General features: G+C 36.5%; 1 protein-coding gene across 1 annotated transcript in view; it reads right to left on the bottom strand.

Moving 5' to 3' along the window:
* LOC128533806 (NACHT, LRR and PYD domains-containing protein 12-like) overlaps positions 1–20,073 on the bottom strand; it is a 605,307-nt gene that overhangs the window by 440,582 nt on the left and 144,652 nt on the right. Inside the window, exon 12 of the mRNA XM_053508060.1 lies at positions 14,030–14,203. Coding sequence (XP_053364035.1) covers positions 14,030–14,203 — 174 coding nt within the window. The remainder of the gene's footprint in view (positions 1–14,029; positions 14,204–20,073) is intronic.

Raw genomic sequence — 20,073 nt, 5'->3', positions numbered from 1 at the left:
AATACTACTCTTGACATATAAAGCATTAAATGGTCTCGCGCCACAGTACCTGAGCGAACTGCTAGTGTCTTACGAACCGCCACGCCTACTTCGATCAAAGGATGCAGGCTGCTTGTCAGTACCGCGTATTATGAAAAATACAGCTGGGGGCAGAGCTTTTTCTTACAAAGCCCCAAAATTATGGAATAGTCTTCCAAATAGTGTTCGGGACCCAGACACAGTCTCAGTGTTTAATTCCAGACTAAAAACCTATTTATTTAGCCAAGCATTTTTATAAATAGATTTGCCTTAGGTAAAGGAGCAGATCTGGGGGACTCATGGACGTAGAGTATTATGGTGAACTGGTATGTTTGGATGCTGTCTTCCTCACTCTCATTGATCACTCAGGTTTGCTGACGGTGAGGTGATTGTTTGCTTTCATCTCAGGAAGCCCTCATGTTTGTGTTTCCTTCTGGCTCTCCCTTTTAGTTATGCTGTCATAGTTAGTCCTGCCGGAGTCTCTGCTTGCACTCTACAATTAATATACATTCACATTATTTTGAATTATTACTCCCCCTTTCACTCTTTCTCTCTCTCTGTCGAGCTACACATGTCGTTCCTGAGCTGCCAGTGATCCAGACTCCCTCTGCCCTCCGGACCTGTCTAACCCATCCTGGTGCCCCGCTTCTGGTTGGAGATCTCATCACATGGATGCCCCGTGTGTCTCTTTGGGATGCGTCTGGTGTCTGGGGATGGTTCTCGCTACCTAGAAGATGGTTCTGGCCTCGACTGGTGTTGGCAGCTGTTTCTCTGGGGACTTGACAGTTCGATAGTTCAGGACTGAAACTTCCTACAAGTGTACCTTGGTCTTCAATAACTACCTGGACTCCATATTAACATCAATTAACATCAGCTATTATAGCTGAACTGCCTGCCACCTAACACACTGTATAAATGCAGATCATTTACTGCTTTCTGTTTCACCCTGTTGAGTCTGGTTTCTCTCAAGGTTTCTTCCTATTACCATCTCAGGGAGTTTTTCCTTGCCACTGTCGCCCTCGGCTTGCTCACCAGGGACAAACTGACCATTTTGATTCATACAAATACACATTTCATACAAACTTAAATAATTCTTTTGATTGTGTAAAGCTGCTTTGCAGCAATGAAAATTGCTAAAAGCGCTATAAAAATAAAATTGAATTGAATTGAATTGAACCACAACTCTCCTGTCAACTTTATTGTCAGTTAAAAGAAGAAGTGGCGTTACATCTAATGTGATATTTTTACATAGAAAATATTGGCAAAGTAAATTACATTTAACTAATGAATCATTTTGTAAGTGTATTGTAACAATATTTTGTTTTTAAACATAAAACATCTTAAAGAACTGTTACAAACACTGTATTGCTACAAAGTTTGTTACATTTTTACGTAATTTTAAACAGAAATAATGACATGTAAACATTATTTGTTTATGTATTTGATTAAATTATGGTCTCTGTAAGCACTTAAATACAATGTCATTTTAATTGTGTAGTCAAGAATACAGCAATAAAAAAGCATGCATAAAAAAATATTATAAAAAAAATACTAATCATAAACACAAAATAATCACATGACCCATCAAACCTGCATCATACAACAGTCAATTTTTTGTCCATGAATGTGTTTGGACAAGCAGCGACCACAACAAGGCTGATGTATAGCTGATGTTATTCTGTTTATAACAGAACTGGCAGATTTGATGACTTGTGTCACTCCACTTGTCTGTGTTCACTCAGTCTGTGATTCACTGTGCACGATGAACACACACTTCTCACGTCTCTGAGTCTGTTTAATGTGTTATAACTAAATGAATGATGTGTTTATGAGCATGTTCTCTATCACCAACATGGAAACGCAGGAACACCGGAGTCTTCATCACACAAAGATACATACCAAAACCTGAATATAATAGAAAAATGTGTATTAATAACCATAAACTGGACTGTGGTACTTCATAATTAACAGCATGTAATCATCTCTCCTTCGAGGGAAACATCATCATCTCCTGTTTATAATTAATCATTCAACATTTCTTCATTCTTAGTAACATCTGTGTTATAACAGGAACATGAGCAGATATTTACTCATCACATCACTGCTCTTATCCAATCACAGGCTTTGGAGCTTTTTAAATAATCAACACTACTGAGTCATTTAGCTCTTGTTCTACATTTATATTTAAGTGCAGACTTTAAGAACAAGCTGAGGTGAATTTTACAGGAATGACAGAAGACACGGTGTGGAGGTCGGGTGCTGGAAGAAGTGTCAGAGTGAGGAAAGTGGCGGCTTAAATACAATATTTGTAGCATAAAAGTTTTCAGAGAATTAAGTTTGCTTCCAGAAACAGGAAAAAGCAGAGATCATCTTGTTCAGACAAAAGCAGCAGTATGAAGTCAGAGATAGCAGGGTGTCACAAGGAGACGAGCTGTTCATTTACAATCCCTCTCATGCACTCATTTGTGACATTTTGTAGACTCTGACTGACTCCCTGTCTTCTGACGTCACATGGATTTAAAATCAACTTTACTGAACACAAAACATTAAAGCATTAAAGCATATTGTTAGAGAAAAATGTTTAAATAAAACAGTAATAACACTTTTAACCTGCTAATCGTATATTTATTGGGACTAAATAGAAATGTACAAACTAATGATTAATTACTTTAATAATTAGTCTTTTATTATATTAACAATAATGCAAAAAGGTCATTACTCACTTCAGTGTCTGTAGTTTGTAATGTTCATCATCCTTAAGAGCAGAGAGCAGCTTCTTTCCTGAGTCTCCTATTTTATTATAGAACAGCTCCAGTTCTCTCAGGTGTGAGGGGTTTGATCTCAGAGCTGAAGTCAGAGCAGCACAGCCTTTATCTGAGACACCACAACCACACAACCTGTAGAGAGACACAATGACACACTCTTCATCACAGATCATACACAGGATAAGGAGTATAGAAGATGAAGTAATGAATAATATTCATGTCTTGTATAAACCAGATTACTTGCTGATCATTTAAATAGATATTCCTGAATTATAAATCTAATGGAGAGTAAAAAATTTCTACAAATTGGATCCATCAGGTTCTACAGGTTTAAAAGTGAAATTCACAATAAATCTAAATTCTACAGAAGGACTGACATAAAGACAAAAAGATTCCAGAAAGAAACATCCAAAAAAAGTGTGAAAGTAAATCTGATTACATATTCTGCTTAATTTAATAAAATCTGAGAGATTAACAGTCGTCAGTTTTACACATTATTTTGTCCTCAATTCTGAGGCAGTACGAGTGTGTGCAGGAGACGTCATACATTACACATAATACTGCATGTGTTTTGTCGAATTCTCTTTTAATCAAGTGTTATCCCTTTAATGTTCTCAAGAATATAAATAGTGATGCAGTGTTTTGTATTTGATTAAACTCAATGCAGATATTGTCATTTTCTTTGTCCTCCTAGAATATACAGAACCTGAGCCATGCAGTGTGAGGTGTGTGGTGTGTGTGTGTGTGTGTGTGCCGGGGGCGTCATGTGCATGTACACACAAAGCTATGCCCTTATTTACAAAATCTGACTCCAAGCTTCTCTGAAAAGTTGGCAGCTATACCACATGTATTTTAGGAATAAAGATTTGTGATCAGACTTTATTATGAAAATAACAGAAATTTATAAACCACAGACATTTTACATTAAACTCTATTTAATGTAATTTGTATCAAATATCAAATATCTATTTGTATCAAACTTTAACATGTAATATATATTTTTAATCATGTTTAATCAACACTGTTTTCCTTAAAAAATTTGTTGATTTGTCACTTTGTTAATTTTGTCATTACTTCCATCTACATTTAATATGAGGATGTTTGGCTGCTAAATGTTGCCGAACAGATAAGGAGGCGATAAAAACCAATAATGAATCCATAAATACGTATAAAAATCAATATAATAACAGTATAACAGCGCTTAAGAATTGATACCAAGGCGTTTTCAAGGCGTTAATGTCAGGAGGGGGCAGCCGAAATTTTTGAACACTCTCCAACTTCCCTCCTGATACTAACAACTAATTTGCAAATAATAATAATAATAATAATAATAATAATAATAATAATAATAATAATAAGCAAATTGGGCTCAGTGGCGTAGGGGCCTAAAACTTAACTCGGACACTCTTCTTTTAAACCTAACAATGTGCTTCCCTTCGTCTATCTGTCTCCATGTCTCCATATGACTCACATATTAATGACTTTTGTTCTTTCGAGGTGTGGAATGTAAGACGTGACACAGGGCACCTGGACAAAAGCTGAAATACGCAGTGGCCCCTTCAAATTCAAGTTTCTTAATTTGTACCAAAGGTAAAATTGATTTGCAATTAAGAGTCCTTATTCACAACACATACAGTACAAAACAAACCACACATAGTAAAACAAACAACAAGTACCATAAACTTTGAACATACTGTAAGTGCCCAAACACAATTCTTTAGTGTCCAATTCTCCCTTAAATATCTATTTATACCTTATTTAACTGTCTAATCGCTGCTGGAATGAAACTATTTTTATATCGTTAAGTTCTACAACTTGACACCAAAAACCTGTGACTGGAGGGAAGAAGACCACCTAAAATTTAATTTGTTATTCTCCTTAGCTGCCTAGTGTACACAGCCTCCAAACTGACTAATGACACCCCAGTCAGCCTGCTGGACCACTTAACTATCTGATTTAGAATATTTCTATTCTTGACAAAAATATTTCCAAACCATGATGCCAAAGAAAATTATAAAACTGATTTAAGAAAAGCATGATAAAATAAAATCATCATAGATTTATCAATATGGAAATAATTTAACTTCCTCAGACAAATCAGACGCTGATGGCCCTTCTTGCACACTGCTTTACAATTCTTGTCAAGACATGTTGTCATCAATAATTGTGCCAAGATATTTGTATAATTCCACACATTCAACCCTTTGACCTTTAATGTAAGTAATCCCCTGTGTGTGAGTAGCCTTCCTAAAATCGATAATATATTTAACTGAAGATAGGACTCCTCACACCACCTGACGAAATCTGCAAGTACTGGAACATGACCAGTTTCTATATCATGAAGTTGACTGACAAGGACTGAGTCATCTGCATATTTAATAATGGTTCTATTTTCCCATTTACTCTGACACATATTTGTGTAGAGGTTGTATAACAAAGGTGAAAGAACACATCCTTGTGGGGAGCCAGTTGAGGAGCAAACTTTGTCTGATAAACATCCATTCACTCTAACACTTAGTGTGCGATTAGTTAAAAAGTTAAGAATCCAGCCCACCAGATTACTGCTGAGATCAAACTGTTTCAGCGGCTTACTAACCAAAATGGGAGGTTGAATTGTATTAAAAGCAGACGGAAAGTCAACAAATAAAAGTCTGACATGAGAACCGTTTTTTTTCTCAAATGTTTAAGAATAAGATTAAGAAAAGTGACTGTAGCATCCTCCACTCCCCTCTGAGGCCTATAGACAAACTGCATAGGATCAAGTACATGCTCAGTATTTCTCAATATTTCAGACCTCACTAACTTTATAAATCTTTTCATCACAATTAAAGTTAAAGCTACAGGTCTGAAATCATTAAGAGTTTTAGGGGAGTTAGACTTAGGAACAGGGACTACCACAGCCTGCTTCCAAACTTTAGGTACCTGTTGTTCCTGCAAAGATTTATTAAAAATATATTCAAATATAGGACTTAATTCCTTTGCACAGATTTTATGTGTGCGACCACATATATTATCTGGTTCTTTACTTTTATTCACTCTTACTGAGAGAAAGGCCTTCTGCACATCTCTTTGTTGTATACTAAAGTGCTGTCCATCTGTAAGCTTACTATTTATTTCCCGAATTTCCTTATTAAAATCTAAAACATTAAAACAATTATAAAAATAGTTAAGAGAATTAGCTAACTCAAAATCAGTGTTGTAGCCAGCTAAATAAATTACATATGACTCATGACATATGAACACCATGGCTAGTGAATATTCGACTTAGGATTAGAGTTTGCTTTGACTTGTTTCTTCCAGTTTCACGAATTTCTGGTAGCCAGTCCAATCTTGTTCGCGTGAAAGACTTTTTTTGTTTGTTTTTGTGCAAGACTTAGTGGGACTCAAGAAAGTGGAAATTCAGTGAAAATGAAAAAAGAAATAATTATTAATACTGTGTTCTACACTGTGTTCTTATTACCAGGAACTTGTCATAGTTTTAATGATACTGTTTCCATATGGCAAGAACAAAAATCACAATCATAATTTAAGATTAAATAAGGTTTATTGTCTGTTTATTTTGTATTTTACTTAATTAATGTCTTTTCTGATCTTACCTCAGTGTCTCCAGTTTACAGTGAGGATTCTCCAGTACAGCACAGAGACACTTCACTCCTGAGTCTCCTACTTTATTCCTAGACAGATCCAGTTCTCTCAGGTGTGAGGGGTTTGATCTCAGAGCTGAAGTCAGAGCAGCACAGCCTTCATCTGAGACACCACAATCCACCATCCTGTAGAGAGACACAATGACACACTCTTCATCACCAGATTTTTATCTTCATTTAAGACATATTTTAAAGCTGATGTGTTTGTAAAATTAAGTTATTATTTAGAATGACATCACCTATTTAATCTAATTAACAATGTAAATAAAAATGATCATACTGAGTTTTATATTTTGTTTCTCTTAGCAGATGTGTGTATATTTACAGTATATTGCTGCATGATTAAAAAAGTTAAAGTATAAAACAAGGTGAAAAATGTAATTTATAAATTAAATTATAGTATGTAAAATACAAATCATTAAAGTCAAAAAGAAAAAATATTAATGTCTCTATGTCACTCTAAGCATATCTGTGTCAGAAATCATACTGTTTGTGATGCAGATCTGACAACACTGTTTACAGCAACAGGGGCATTTCTAGAGGGGGGGGGGGGGGGGGGGCATGGGGTAGCACCAGACACCCCTGAAATATGATACATTTGGCTTGATGTACTGTCAACCTAACAATGGCAAACGTCACTGCATTATCACTCATTGGCTCAGAGTGCCTCAGTCCCTCGTGGACCCATAGCGCCAGGAGACATTACCTCTCACACTACCTCTGGGCTAAAGAGTGACTGACGGTGTTCTGAGCCAATAAGTGATAATCTAGTGACGTTTGGCATTGTCAGGTTGACAGTAGATCTAGACAAATGCATTATATTTTATATTTTCATCAGTCCCTCTTTGGCTAAGAGCGCCATCGGTCAATCGCTGCTTTATTTGCGAAGGGGGAACTACAGTTCTACCATATTCAAAACAAAGAGAGAGACACACACCACGATTCCACCACACCATGTCACACTGTTTATGTGTGCGCAAGCAAAATAATGGCAAAGTTGAGAATGATGATATCGTTTGCCTGATCAGTTTTCTATCACTCAGTGCACGTTGCATTTTTTCATGTCAACGTGTGGAGTAATTAACCTGGGAAGCTCTCGAGACACGAAGGGAGTAGACATTACCTCAGGTCACCTGCAGTGGGAGCAGGAAAAAAGAGCACATCTAATTTTATGCAGCAATACAGTTAGTAAAAACATTTAGAGTACGAAATTCCTCTGTATAACACTGTGAATATATACTGTACTGTATAGTTTCACAGGCATATTTCATTCTTCTGTGTGAAATCATTCAGAATAATACAGTATATAACTAGTCTGCACACACCAGAGGAGAAATGTCTTGACACTTAATTGGGAATGTGTAATGTCCTGGGTCAAAAATAAGAAGTTTTTTCTTTAGTAAAAAAAGGAAAGTAAGATTGTGTCTTTATAATATTACGTACTTAGTAAAATGGATGAATATAACACTTATGTTTATTAAACTGTCTTATGTTATGTTTGTTAACATTCATACCCAGTGTTTCATGTCATAACGCAAAGTTAAGGCAAGTTTTTTTTTGCTGGACACTGAATGGGCGTCTCCCAGTTCACCATACACACTAGAGGTCCTGCAGCACCAGAGCAAAATATTACAGAACAGAACTTAAAGGTGTGTGTCAGGCAAATCAGACTGCAATAACTGATTATTTTACTACAAAACTTAAAATAAACCAACTGAGTAGCAATGAATATTAACTATATAATAATACATAGATGCTACAGTACATCATTGTCATTGTATATACCATGTTATGTATACAGGGTGGAAAGAAGCCTGGATCCTATCCCAGAAGACTTAGAGTACGAGGCGGGGTTCACCCTAGATGAGCGCTAATTCATTACAGGGCCCACACACACACATATACACACTCATTCGCCAATTAGTCTAATCTACATGTCTTTGGACTGTGGGAGAAAATCCACCAAGTACAGGGAGAACATGTAAACTCAGAGACGGGAATCCAACCTGGACCTGCAGGGCGACAGTGCTAACCACGAAGCCAACGTGACGCATACAACATACATACATACATACATACATACATACCATACATACATACATCTTTTACAAATATCCTACAAGTTTACACAGCGTACATAAACAATAAAAAAAATAATATAAGAGGAGTTGTTCAAGTAAAAAAATTAAAAAATAAAAATGTCCTGAAATTTATAATTTTCACTGATTAAATCAACATTATTTTAGCTTTAAGACCAATAAATGTTTCTCATTTGCATTTCCTGCTGCTTTTAAACCCTACAGCTCACACACAGTGCATTTAGTTTGTGTCCCAGATGCAGTTTGTGTGATTAGTTACTTCTGCTTCAGTCTCACTATTAGAGAATGTGTCTTACTGAGGAGCAGGTCATGTGACTCTCAGAGAGATGATCTTACCTCAGTGTCTCCAGTTTACAGTCAGGATTCTCCAGTACAGCACAGAGACACTTCACTCCTGAGTCTCCTACATTATTATTATTAGACAGATCCAGTTCTCTCAGGTGTGAGGGGTTTGATCTCAGAGCTGAAGTCAGAGCAGCACAGCCTTCATCTGAGACACCACAATCACGCAACCTGTAGAGAGACACAATGACCCACTCTTCATCACCAGATTTTTATCTTTATTTAATACTTTCTTTAAAGTTAATGTAAATTTATGTTATTATTCGACATGACATCACCTGTTTATCCAAATTAACAATGTAATTAAAATTATCATACAGGCCCGTAGCCAGTGGGGGTTCGGGTGGTTCGAACGACCCACCCCCCACTGCCAAAGGTCCAGAATTTTTTGTTATTATTATTATTATTATTATTATTTAATTTTAATTTTAATTTTTAAGACAGATTAAAATTGTTGGGCATTATTTAAAATAACACTTTATTACAAAACAATTTACAAAAAAAAAAAAAAAAAAAAAAACCCGCGACGTGACAAACCTGCGCACCAACTGACGTTTTTTAAATCTGTGAGGCGGCATCCAGCGGTGTATAATATGGGTCGAAAAGAGCAGGAGAGACGGAAGAGAAAGCAGGCAGCAGCGTCATTATCGCAGAATATTGAACATATGTTCAAAAAGACTGCCAAAAGAAGTAAGTCTGTTACTACCTCAAGATCAAATTGCTAACGCTAGTTAAGTGGTAGCTAATCGTCAACCCCACATCACACACAGAATAGTTCTCTTGTGCCTTTTCTTGAGCAGTCTGAATGGCTATGACAAGTCTGTAACATCTTAAATAAACATTAACAGGCAGTAGCCTATCTGATGGATCTGTGAATTTATTATGTTAAAAATGTTAATCTATCAAAAAAAAAAGAAAAGAAAGAACGACAAGTTCAATGCGTAAACAAACCTGCTTGACCATGCATAATATTAGGATTTATTAACATTTTATTTTGAATTAATCAATTATTCTATTAAATTAGTAAATTTATTAAATTATTCTATTAACCATAGGTGATGCTGTCTGGTGTCTATATGCGGTATAGACAGCATTCGAATTAAGTTTATCATAAATAATTGTTACATAAAACATAAAATAAAATAAGCCCACAAAAAATAAATTTTATCCATCCCACAGTCTTGTAAGTACATTAACTGATCGTCTTTTCCCCGTAATATTTGTATATTATTATTATTAGATAATTATTGGTAATATTTTTATATTTGTTTATATTATATTTTTCCCCTCATTTTGATCTCTTTACATTCTGAATGTAAATGATAGCCTACTGTAAATGCTCAACATGCCAATAAAGATTAAATTAAGCTATATGACTGGGATTTTAAAGGTTGAATTTAACATATTTTATTATATTTCGCCTAATTAATAGATTATATAAATAATTCGTTGAATATTAAATATATTTTATATAAGTTCAATAAAGTGAAGAGGCAAAGACAAAAATGAGAGAGCATGTTGATGAGAGAAGTTGAATTTGTAGTTTAATAATATTCCAGTAAAAATTCCTTAAATGTATTCTGTTGTTAGTGTGGTTTTTAAACTTTTGAACACTGAGTGTGTGTGTGTGTGTGTGTGGGTGTGTTTTTGAAGTGAAAAAAGGCGCATGTGATCTTGATAAGCAATTTGACAACATTGTAGCAAATATTTTTGGTGCATCAAAAGCATGCACATTATGATACCAGCAGACAAGCTAATCCAGCACATGTCACTAAAATGCAGTATTTAATCCACAAAATGAAATACAAAATAAGTAAATACTCAAATACAAAATACTGAGAAAAAAGGTCCACTTTTAAAAAAAAAAAAAAGAACCCCCCCTTGCACTAGGCTGGCTACGGGCCTGTCATACTGAGTTTTACATTTGGTTTCTTTCAGCAAGTGTGTGTATATTTACAGTATATTAGTATAAGTGTGTGTCGGTGACGGGAAAAGACTTTGTAGAAAGAGGTCAAAGATAAGAGCTAAAAATAATCTGATCAGCTTTAATGTAATCAGTGATATTACATTATCATATCAGGTTAAAGCCCACGTACACGTCTGTCTGTGTTTCTGTACATTAAAACTCTCTGCCTAACTAATTAATGACATTTCGCTTTGCGATTGGTTGCTTTTTGCTTTCTAGTCAACTAAGCAAGCGGCGTTAAAAAGTTTAATTTGTGATGACTGTAGCATTGGATTAAAGTTATCTTGTGTTGGGATGCAGAGCATCATATTTTAGTATAAGAGTTCTGTCTCTAATGAGACCGAACAAAGTAGCTTCGAAAATAATGAGAAAAAAGGACAAGGAAAACAAGAAGTTGATCCTGTTGTTCCTTGTAAACAGAAAACATCAGCGACAGGTAAACAGTATCTGTTCCTAAATTAATGGCTTGATGCTTTTCCATGGCTGCAGTACGAACAAGATAAAAATGTTATTTTTAGGTACAAATTCAATACCAGGTCACAACCTAATAATCCTTGCACAGTTCAGGCGGCCGTTAACAGGCAAATAAGCCTTACAAAAGCAGAAGCTCTCCGACAACTAAAATTCTAATTTAACACAGCGTATCTGATAACGAAAGAAGAGATCCCATTGAACAAACTGATTACTGTTGACTGTGTGGCAGGAACATTAACTGTGTTCAGCAGTGTAGATGTCAATTTAGAGATATTAAAGTTTACCCAAAAACCAAAATGCTATTATTTGCTTTTCCTCTTGTCATTCCAAAGTCTTTCTTTTACCTTTAGAACACACTTAAAGTTATTTTAATATTCTGTGTATACTGTACAACAACATTAGGGTGGGTGAATGATGACCATTTTCATTTCTTGGTGAATTGTCCTTTTAAATGTATTTGAGCACTACAACAACATCTGTACATTATTTGTGCATATAAAATTCATGCATGATATTTTGAGGACAGCCTGTGTAATTGTTTTCAGAAACTGGAAATATTAAATGTTTATCTAGAGAAAAACTGTCACACACAATGTTTCTGAATTCTCTTTTCCCATGTACTCCATACTTGTGTATGTTATGAAAACAGTTGTAAACAAAAATATTAAAAATAAAAAGGTGCTAGATGCTGGGACATTATCAGGCACATAACTGCTACTGAACATTTTGATTTCATTTATTGTTCAGGTTTAACTTCAGGTTTAAATACAGTATCTAAGCACTGCCAAAGTTTCATTAAATTCTGTCCAGACAGTTTTGCTCTGACAAAATCTGGCCGGACAGAAAGACAGACAGACAGACAAACAGACAACTAAATTTTTCTGAGAATTGTTTTGGTCCTCCAATGTTTAAACCATAAAGATACATTGGAGAGATGATCTTACCCCAGTGTCTCCAGTTTACAGTGAGTATTCTCCAGTACAGCACAGAGACACTTCACTCCTGAGTCTCCTACATTATTATTAGACAGATCCAGTTCTCTCAGGTGTGAGGGGTTTGATCTCAGAGCTGAAGTCAGAGCAGCACAGCCTTCATCTGAGACACCACAACTACACAACCTGTAGAGAGACACAATGACACACTCTTCATCAGCATATTTCAATCTTTAATTAATACTTACTGTAAAGCTGATGCTTGTAAAGATATTTTATTCCGAATGACAAATCATGCAAAAAAGGGTGAAAGTGAATCTATAAAATAAACATAAGTTAATTAAAAGTTTTACACATTTACACAAATCATCAGTTTTACACATTATTTTGTCCTCCTCTCAGAAGCAGGTGGAAATTACCAGTGTTGTTGGAGCGGTTGCCAGATCCCTGTTTAATGAGGAATTGCTTTACTTTTGGAGTAATATCTTTAGCTGTAGATTGGAGCTTGGAGATTTTTTATATTTATTATTTTAATCATATCTGTACAGAGCTTGTGGAGTTAATGTCACTCTGAATGTCATTTAATGCACCATTGTGGGTGGATGAGGAGTTCTCTGTGTGGCTCATCCACCATGGAAGCTGTTGAATAGCTTGATTTTGGTAAATAACTAGGCTATGACTCTAAAAAAAAGTCTGATGATGGTGCTGATGTGAGCCCTATGATTTGCTACTCAGGCAGGCGACACAACAAGGTATTTAAAAATGTCAGGGTGTGTGAGATGGGGTTGTGTGTCTGGGTCTTTCATTCACTCTTCAGCTACCAGGTCATATGGATCAAAGTTTTTGATCTCCACAAGTTCCTCAAAATGTCTCTGCTTAACAGTGACATTGAACTTCTCACAGTGAGGTCCCTTTACTTTAGGTTTACTCTTCTTCATCTTGAAACAAAACACCATGTCACAAATCTAAGAACAATAACAAGACGCTCTGAACTCTGTGTCACTCTCAACACATCTGTATCAGAAATCACCATGGCAACCGATCAGCATTAAAACTAAATATGGTGACGCCTTCCAAAAAAACAACTCGGTACAAAAACAGTGTGATGTAACTCCACATTCTCTATATTAAACATACAGTAGTGATCATGCACTGTGATCTCCTCTCATACACACACCTATTGATCCTGTTCTCAACTTCAGCTCTGTGTTACTGTATAAGTGTATTTGAGTCAGTGAGTTTATTTATAGATATTCTTTATTTATGACAAAATGTGAAATAATAAAAAACTATTTAAGAGCTCAGTGAAAGAACTATTAATAAAGACTGTTTTAATAGTACTTCTTTTGTACAGATCTGGCAACCCTGATTATAGCAGCTAAATAGAGACGAATGTTCACTGACAAAATAAACATTATTTCAGATTTAAGACCAATAAAATGTTTCTTATTTGCATTTCCCTTCTGCTTTTAAACCCTACAGCTCACACACAGTGCATTTAGTTTGTGTCCCAGGTGCAGTTTGTGTGATTAGTTACAGGGTTTTAGTAAATTTCACAGTCATTTCAGACACACTGCAGTCACATCAAGTCATGTTTTGCTCTGCAGCTTCTCACATACGTACATCTGACCCAAAGACTCTGTGACAAATCATCAGTGTGCAGTGAAAAGAAACAATCTTCCTCCTCAGGACATTGATGATCAACCTAAAACTTCTGCTTCAGTCTCACTATTAGAGAATGTGTCTTACTGAGGAGCAGGTCATGTGACTCTCAGAGAGATGATCTTACCTCAGTGTCTTCAGTTTACAGTCAGGATTCTCCAGTACAGCACAGAGACACTTCACTCCTGAGTCTCCTACTTTATTATTAGACAGATCCAGTTCTCTCAGGTGTGAGGGGTTTGATCTCAGAGCTGAAGTCAGAGCAGCACAGCCTTCATCTGAGACACCACAACCACACAACCTGTAGAGAGACACAATGACACACTCTTCATCACCAGATTTTAATCTTCATTTAAGACTTATTTTAAGGCTGTTGTGTTTGTAAAATGTCATGATTATTGTTAGGTAGTTTGAAATTAAGTACATAGTTTAAACTATAGAATGTATTGTCTAATGTGTTAGTGCTAAATCTTATGTACTTCACTTCATGTTTAACAATGATTCAGTTAAATGCTCAATGCAGGATGAAAGTATTTGATGGGTTTATTAAGGGCGATGGGACTAGAAAAGAGGATTTAAAATGAAAGAAAGTGGAGGGAGATCAAGACCAGAAGGTGGTGGTAATGCAACATAGTGGATGCCAACCGCCAGTAAACACCAAGAAGATAAAGGACTAACTACGTCATTAACCTAAGACCACTGTTGCCATGGGTTACTAGACGGAGGCGCTGACCCTCTGTCGACATGTTAAGTACTTTGGAATGTTTATTTTGACCTCATAAGTGCAACACCTGATTATGGCTGCGTATCGTATATTGTATGTCTGCAGCAGAGTTTAACCTAAAGCAATTTGAAATAATGCAATCTCAAACCCTGAGAGTCTGTTATGGGACCTTTAAAGTAGCAGCCATACAGGTAGAAGTTGGGGAAATGCCATTAACAATCAGAAGAATAAAGCTAATGTTGGCATACTGGGTAAATCTGCAGAAGCGTAACAAAGAGTACCCAATGAAGGCCATCCTCAAAGAGTGCTGGGACACAACAAATCCAATCTGTTGGACAGGGGACACCAAAGCAAACTGCCTAGGACTACAGAAGCTTGATACTGTATCAGTCCCACTGTGCCACTATACAGCACCCACCATGGAAACTATTAACTCCACCAATAGATGTAAGTCTAAAACAAAAAATAAAGGACAAACTCATCACACATCACAAGAATAATAATCCAAAACCATGTAAACACAACAGGAAATAAGAAACTAATAATACATATACAGAGAAATCAAAAGATCCAGGTACAGCATGAACAAGGACAGTATTCTACATTCCACAGTACAAGATAACAGCTAAGGAAAGAACAACTGACCAACTATCAGAATATACAGTTGAACTCACAGGTATACAAATATCACTTGAATAGGAGGAGAAGAATTATCAAGGAGAGGTGATAACTGTATCAGATAGCATGTCAGCCATCACTAGTCTGAAACAGGAAATTCATGCAGACAAAACCATCTAGATAACATCTTACAAATAGTGTCAGAATTATACCAGAAGGGTATAAGGAGCTCTTTCCTATGGGTACCAGCACATGTAGGAGTAAAAGGAAATGAAGAAGCAGATAAAGTAGAAAATACACTAGGGAAAAATTATCAGGAAAATATATAATAAACAAATGAAACTGGTTTAGCAGATAAAATCTAACAGTTCTTTTTTTTGCTGGTGCCGTTACATATAATATCTGACGTTCCACACTCCAGTACAGCAGGAGGTAATGCACCAAAATCCACCAAAAAAACCTCAAAGAAGAAGAAGCTGTCTGCAGACGGGTCAGAGAGCTGAAGCACTAACTGGTGGTTAATTATTACTGCATATTATCTTTGTGTATATTCTGATAACACACTGTGTGTGTGTGTGTGTGTGTGTGTGTGTGTGTGTGTGTGTGTGTGTGTGTGTGTGTGTGTGTGTGTGTGTGTGTGTGTGTTATTTAAGTGAACAGATTATATTTTACATTTTTAAGCTGCTCTTTCATGACCAGTGGTTGTTTGTAATTGTTTTGTTTTCAATGTGAGACAAATTACTGCTTTCTGAAGAATACAGAAAAAAAAACACTCCATGTTGAAGTTCATGAAATAAATATATGATTCTTTACCTTTATTTAGCTTTAGTCTCAGATAAAAGGCCTATTCACATGGGATTAGTATTACCTGGGGACCTCGTGTGATTTAGAAATTACCCCCCACATTTACTTACTTATCTCCCAGATATGATGTTTTTCATACAAATAAATATTACATTTATATTATATTACAAATAATATTACATTTCATACAAATAAAGCCCTATTCGCTATTTTATTTCTTTCTACACATTGTGTTGTTGTATGGTGTATAGTGATAAGACCCAGAACCCAAAATACATTCATTCCAACACAGCCTCCATTCTGCGCAGAAGATGAACAGAAAGGACACAAAAGTCTTGAAAAAAATTATATACGACCCCATAAATCCTGGCCAAATCATAGACATGCTGATACACACGGGACTAATATCTTTACTTTACTATTTTTACTTTACAAATTACAGACATGGCCGATTCGCACGGGATTAAGATCACAGATAACCTCCTCAATTACTACAAATGACTAGAGGTCCTCAGGTAATACTAATCCTGTGGAATTAGGTCTAAAGGTTTGGTTTTATTGTAGATTACAGAACACATGTTTTCATTTTCTCTGGAGCAACATCTGTCCATTAACATTACAGTCTATAAGGTTAAATGTCCTGAATAAAATTAAAACTCATCATGAAATCGGTTAAAATGCAAGTTTCAAAACTACGGACATCACCTGAGACAATAAAGACATAAATGAGTGTGTGGATGATATTCTCATTTTACTACGTATTTGACTGGTTGTAACAGGAGGACTCCCATGCTAAACATTAACATTCGTGTCCAGTAGGGGGTGGTATTGCATTGTTCTGCTGTGTGGCTGGTATTGACTTGGCCTAGCTGATGTTCCTACGTGTTGTTGGAGTGTTTTACAAACTAGAAATCTAGAGTGACAAAACTGACAATGTAATATTTTAGGCAGTTCTGTGTACATCTAGAGGAATGTAGTGTTTGTAGAGTATTTGTGAGAATTTAATGAACACTGTAAGGTTTTCTGATATTGTGTGAGCTTTCCCGTGCCTTATAAGGTAATACTTCCTAAAGCCCATGACCAGATAAATGTACATCCAAATTGCTGGAACTCTTTTGTCTAACCGGAAAACGCTAACGTGCTTCCTGTTGTCTGTCTGTTTCTGGGTCTCCATATAACTTATATATTAATGACTTTTGTTCTTTTGGGGTTTGGGATGTACGTGACAGAGGACACCTGGACAAAAGCTTAAGTGTACTTTCTGTGCTGATAATCAACAGAGAACATCAGACACACTGGGTGTGTGTGCGGGTGTGTGTGTGTGTGTGTGTGTGTGTGTGTGTCTGAGTGTGCATGCTTGTGAGTGTCTGTGTGGTCATGTGTGTGTGTGTGTGTGTGTGTGTGTGTGTGTGTGCGTGCATGCGTGCGTGTGTCTTTCTCCCCCACGTCAGGGTCAGCTGGTATCGTATCGCGATGTGACGAACACAAAAGCAATAAGTCTTCATTTAACTCGTATTAAACAAAACATTTGGAGGCTCATTTTAAACCTTACAAACATCACAATGAACTTCATTTAAACATTTCACTGCATATCATACAGGTTATGGCTGCTGTTGGGATCTTTTTCCTTTGTGGAATCAGAGACCAGGAGACCAAGTATTGTCATATCTTTCAAGTAGAAGTTACTCTTTATTGAGAACTCGCTGTGCATCGCTGTAGTCATCCAAGTCTGACTAAATCTCCGATCTGGAGAGTTTATACTTTTCAAGGGGGAGGGATAAAAAGAGGTGGAGACGATCTAAACAAAGCATAGTGTAGTACAGGAATCAGCCTGGTAACGGAAGTTCATCAGCATAACAGTGTGTTTTAAATGCATAGGTTCTAATCTAATCAGCCTGACAGTATCACCCAGACCTTCATATTATCATAGACACAAAGGCCGTGAGATTAGCATTCAGATTTACTTTGGGACCCTACCCAGTGGTCAGGAAGTACATAAAGACAAAAGGTTAATGTCTCAGAATGCCATCATTACCTTAAAATGTAAAACCCAATGTACATAACTCTTTCAGTTTATATACTATTATGTTGGAACCTAGATTTAACATTTTACAAATTTGTAATCCTACACGTGTCAAATTAAAATGAAGTTTGAGTTACGTGTTGGTGGCATTTATGGAGTGATATTCCGGACAATATTCAAAAGGAATTGCAAATTTGCAATTGCGTTTCCTATATGTGGAAGCACAAAGTGTGCCATAATTCAAATGCAATTACAAACTTTGCATTACCGTTTGCTGTTTCGCCTTCGCGAACGCACAATGACACACAAAGTCCATTTGCATTTGCATTTCCCATGTCTTACAAGTCATGAGCCTGTCATATTTAAACAGCAAAATCAATGACCACGTTTGCTTTTTCACTTTCTCTGCGTCGCGCGTGTAGACGGCCAAAACTCTAATCCATTCGCGATTGCATTTCCAACGCGTTACACAGAAACCTGCCAATCAGCGTCAGCCTTTTAATCTTCGGCAGCAGAATCACGCTGGCTCTAAGTGAGAGTGAATGTGTTGCGGGAGCTTGTGCGGTCCTCTCGCGGCTGTCCTTATGGTGGAGATCAAACCGCTGCATTCAGTACTTATCTTCGAAGTCACTGGGGTTCATGACATCAGCGCAAACGCATTTCACTATTTGCATTTCAAGCATCTGCCGCACGAGTCTACTCTGTATGGCGTTTTTTTATAGCATGGAGAAAGCCCGAGATCCATTAAAGGTGATAACCCCCAAGCTGTGCCCTACCTAGTGAGCCTACAGAGTGAGCCTACAGAGTGAGCAAGGAGCGACAAAAGATTTCACTGGCGCACAACGTGACACACCGCAAGTGCATTTCAGACCTGTGGAAAACACTGCTACAATATATAATATCTTACTTTTTCTCTTTTTCATCTGTTTCTGGAGGGTCCAAGTTTCCCCTGCTGCTCTCATATATTCTCTTTGTTTCACGGCTCCTGCATGCCTGTTGCATTTCACATAATATTGCATGTTTTTGTTGAATTTTCTATTAATCAGGTTCATCAGCCCCTGAGTGTTCTTATGAATATAAAAAGTGATATATTGTTTTTGACCCAGAGTTCTGTGTTACACACCTGCTTCCCTACATGGAGCTGCTGGAGAGCATGTAGGTGATTAGGCTGGTGTGTAAGGTACGCCCTATTTATTTTTGTTGTTGTTGAATATTTCAAATATCAGTTGTAACAGCTGAAATAAATACAGTCACATGCATCTGTTGTTTCACTTTGACACTGGAAAAGTTCAGCATGTGATAAACCCACTGGCTTCCAATAAACCCATCAAAATCAGAGATGACTTTACCTCAGACTTTCCACTTTACAGTGAGGATTCTCCAGTACAGCAGAGAGAGTCTTTACTCCTGAGTCTCCTAGTGTACTTTTGGACAGATCCAGTGTTTTCACAGTCAGATGCAGTTCTCTCAGATTGGAGGTTTCTGAGTTGAGTGCTGAGACCAGAGCTGACCAACTGTTCAATCCAACTTTATCACACGTAATACTGAAGGAAATAAAATAATACATAATGAAATAAAGTTAGTGCAAATTATCAAACAATTCCTCAAATCTTTCACTGCAGCTTGTTATTTCATAAATACTAAAAGTACAAACACCAGAAAATATTCACAGAGGGACACTAGACCTAAACATGCATACGGTGCAAAATAATTAAACATTCAAATATTTCCATCAGTCATTATGCCTCGCTTAAGCTCAGGATGGAGCTTAAAAATGTCTATATTTATAAAAAATGGTGACACAGTGGCGTTTGTTCCTAGCACTATAAATAAATATAAACATTTTATTTAGGAATCAGACTGATAGTAGCAAAAATCTTATCCATGCAGTGTTATGAACTGGCATCAAAATACAATAAAATACAGTACAAAGTCATACAAGTGTGTGTGTGTGTGTGTGTGCAGGGAGCATTCCTGACTTTTTTTTTGCATATTTGTCACG

The sequence above is a fragment of the Clarias gariepinus genome, chromosome 12 (assembly GCF_024256425.1).
Source record: "Clarias gariepinus isolate MV-2021 ecotype Netherlands chromosome 12, CGAR_prim_01v2, whole genome shotgun sequence".
NCBI lineage: Eukaryota > Metazoa > Chordata > Actinopteri > Siluriformes > Clariidae > Clarias > Clarias gariepinus.
Note: the sequence above shows the minus strand (reverse complement) of the source record. Positions and strands in the feature narration are given on the sequence as shown.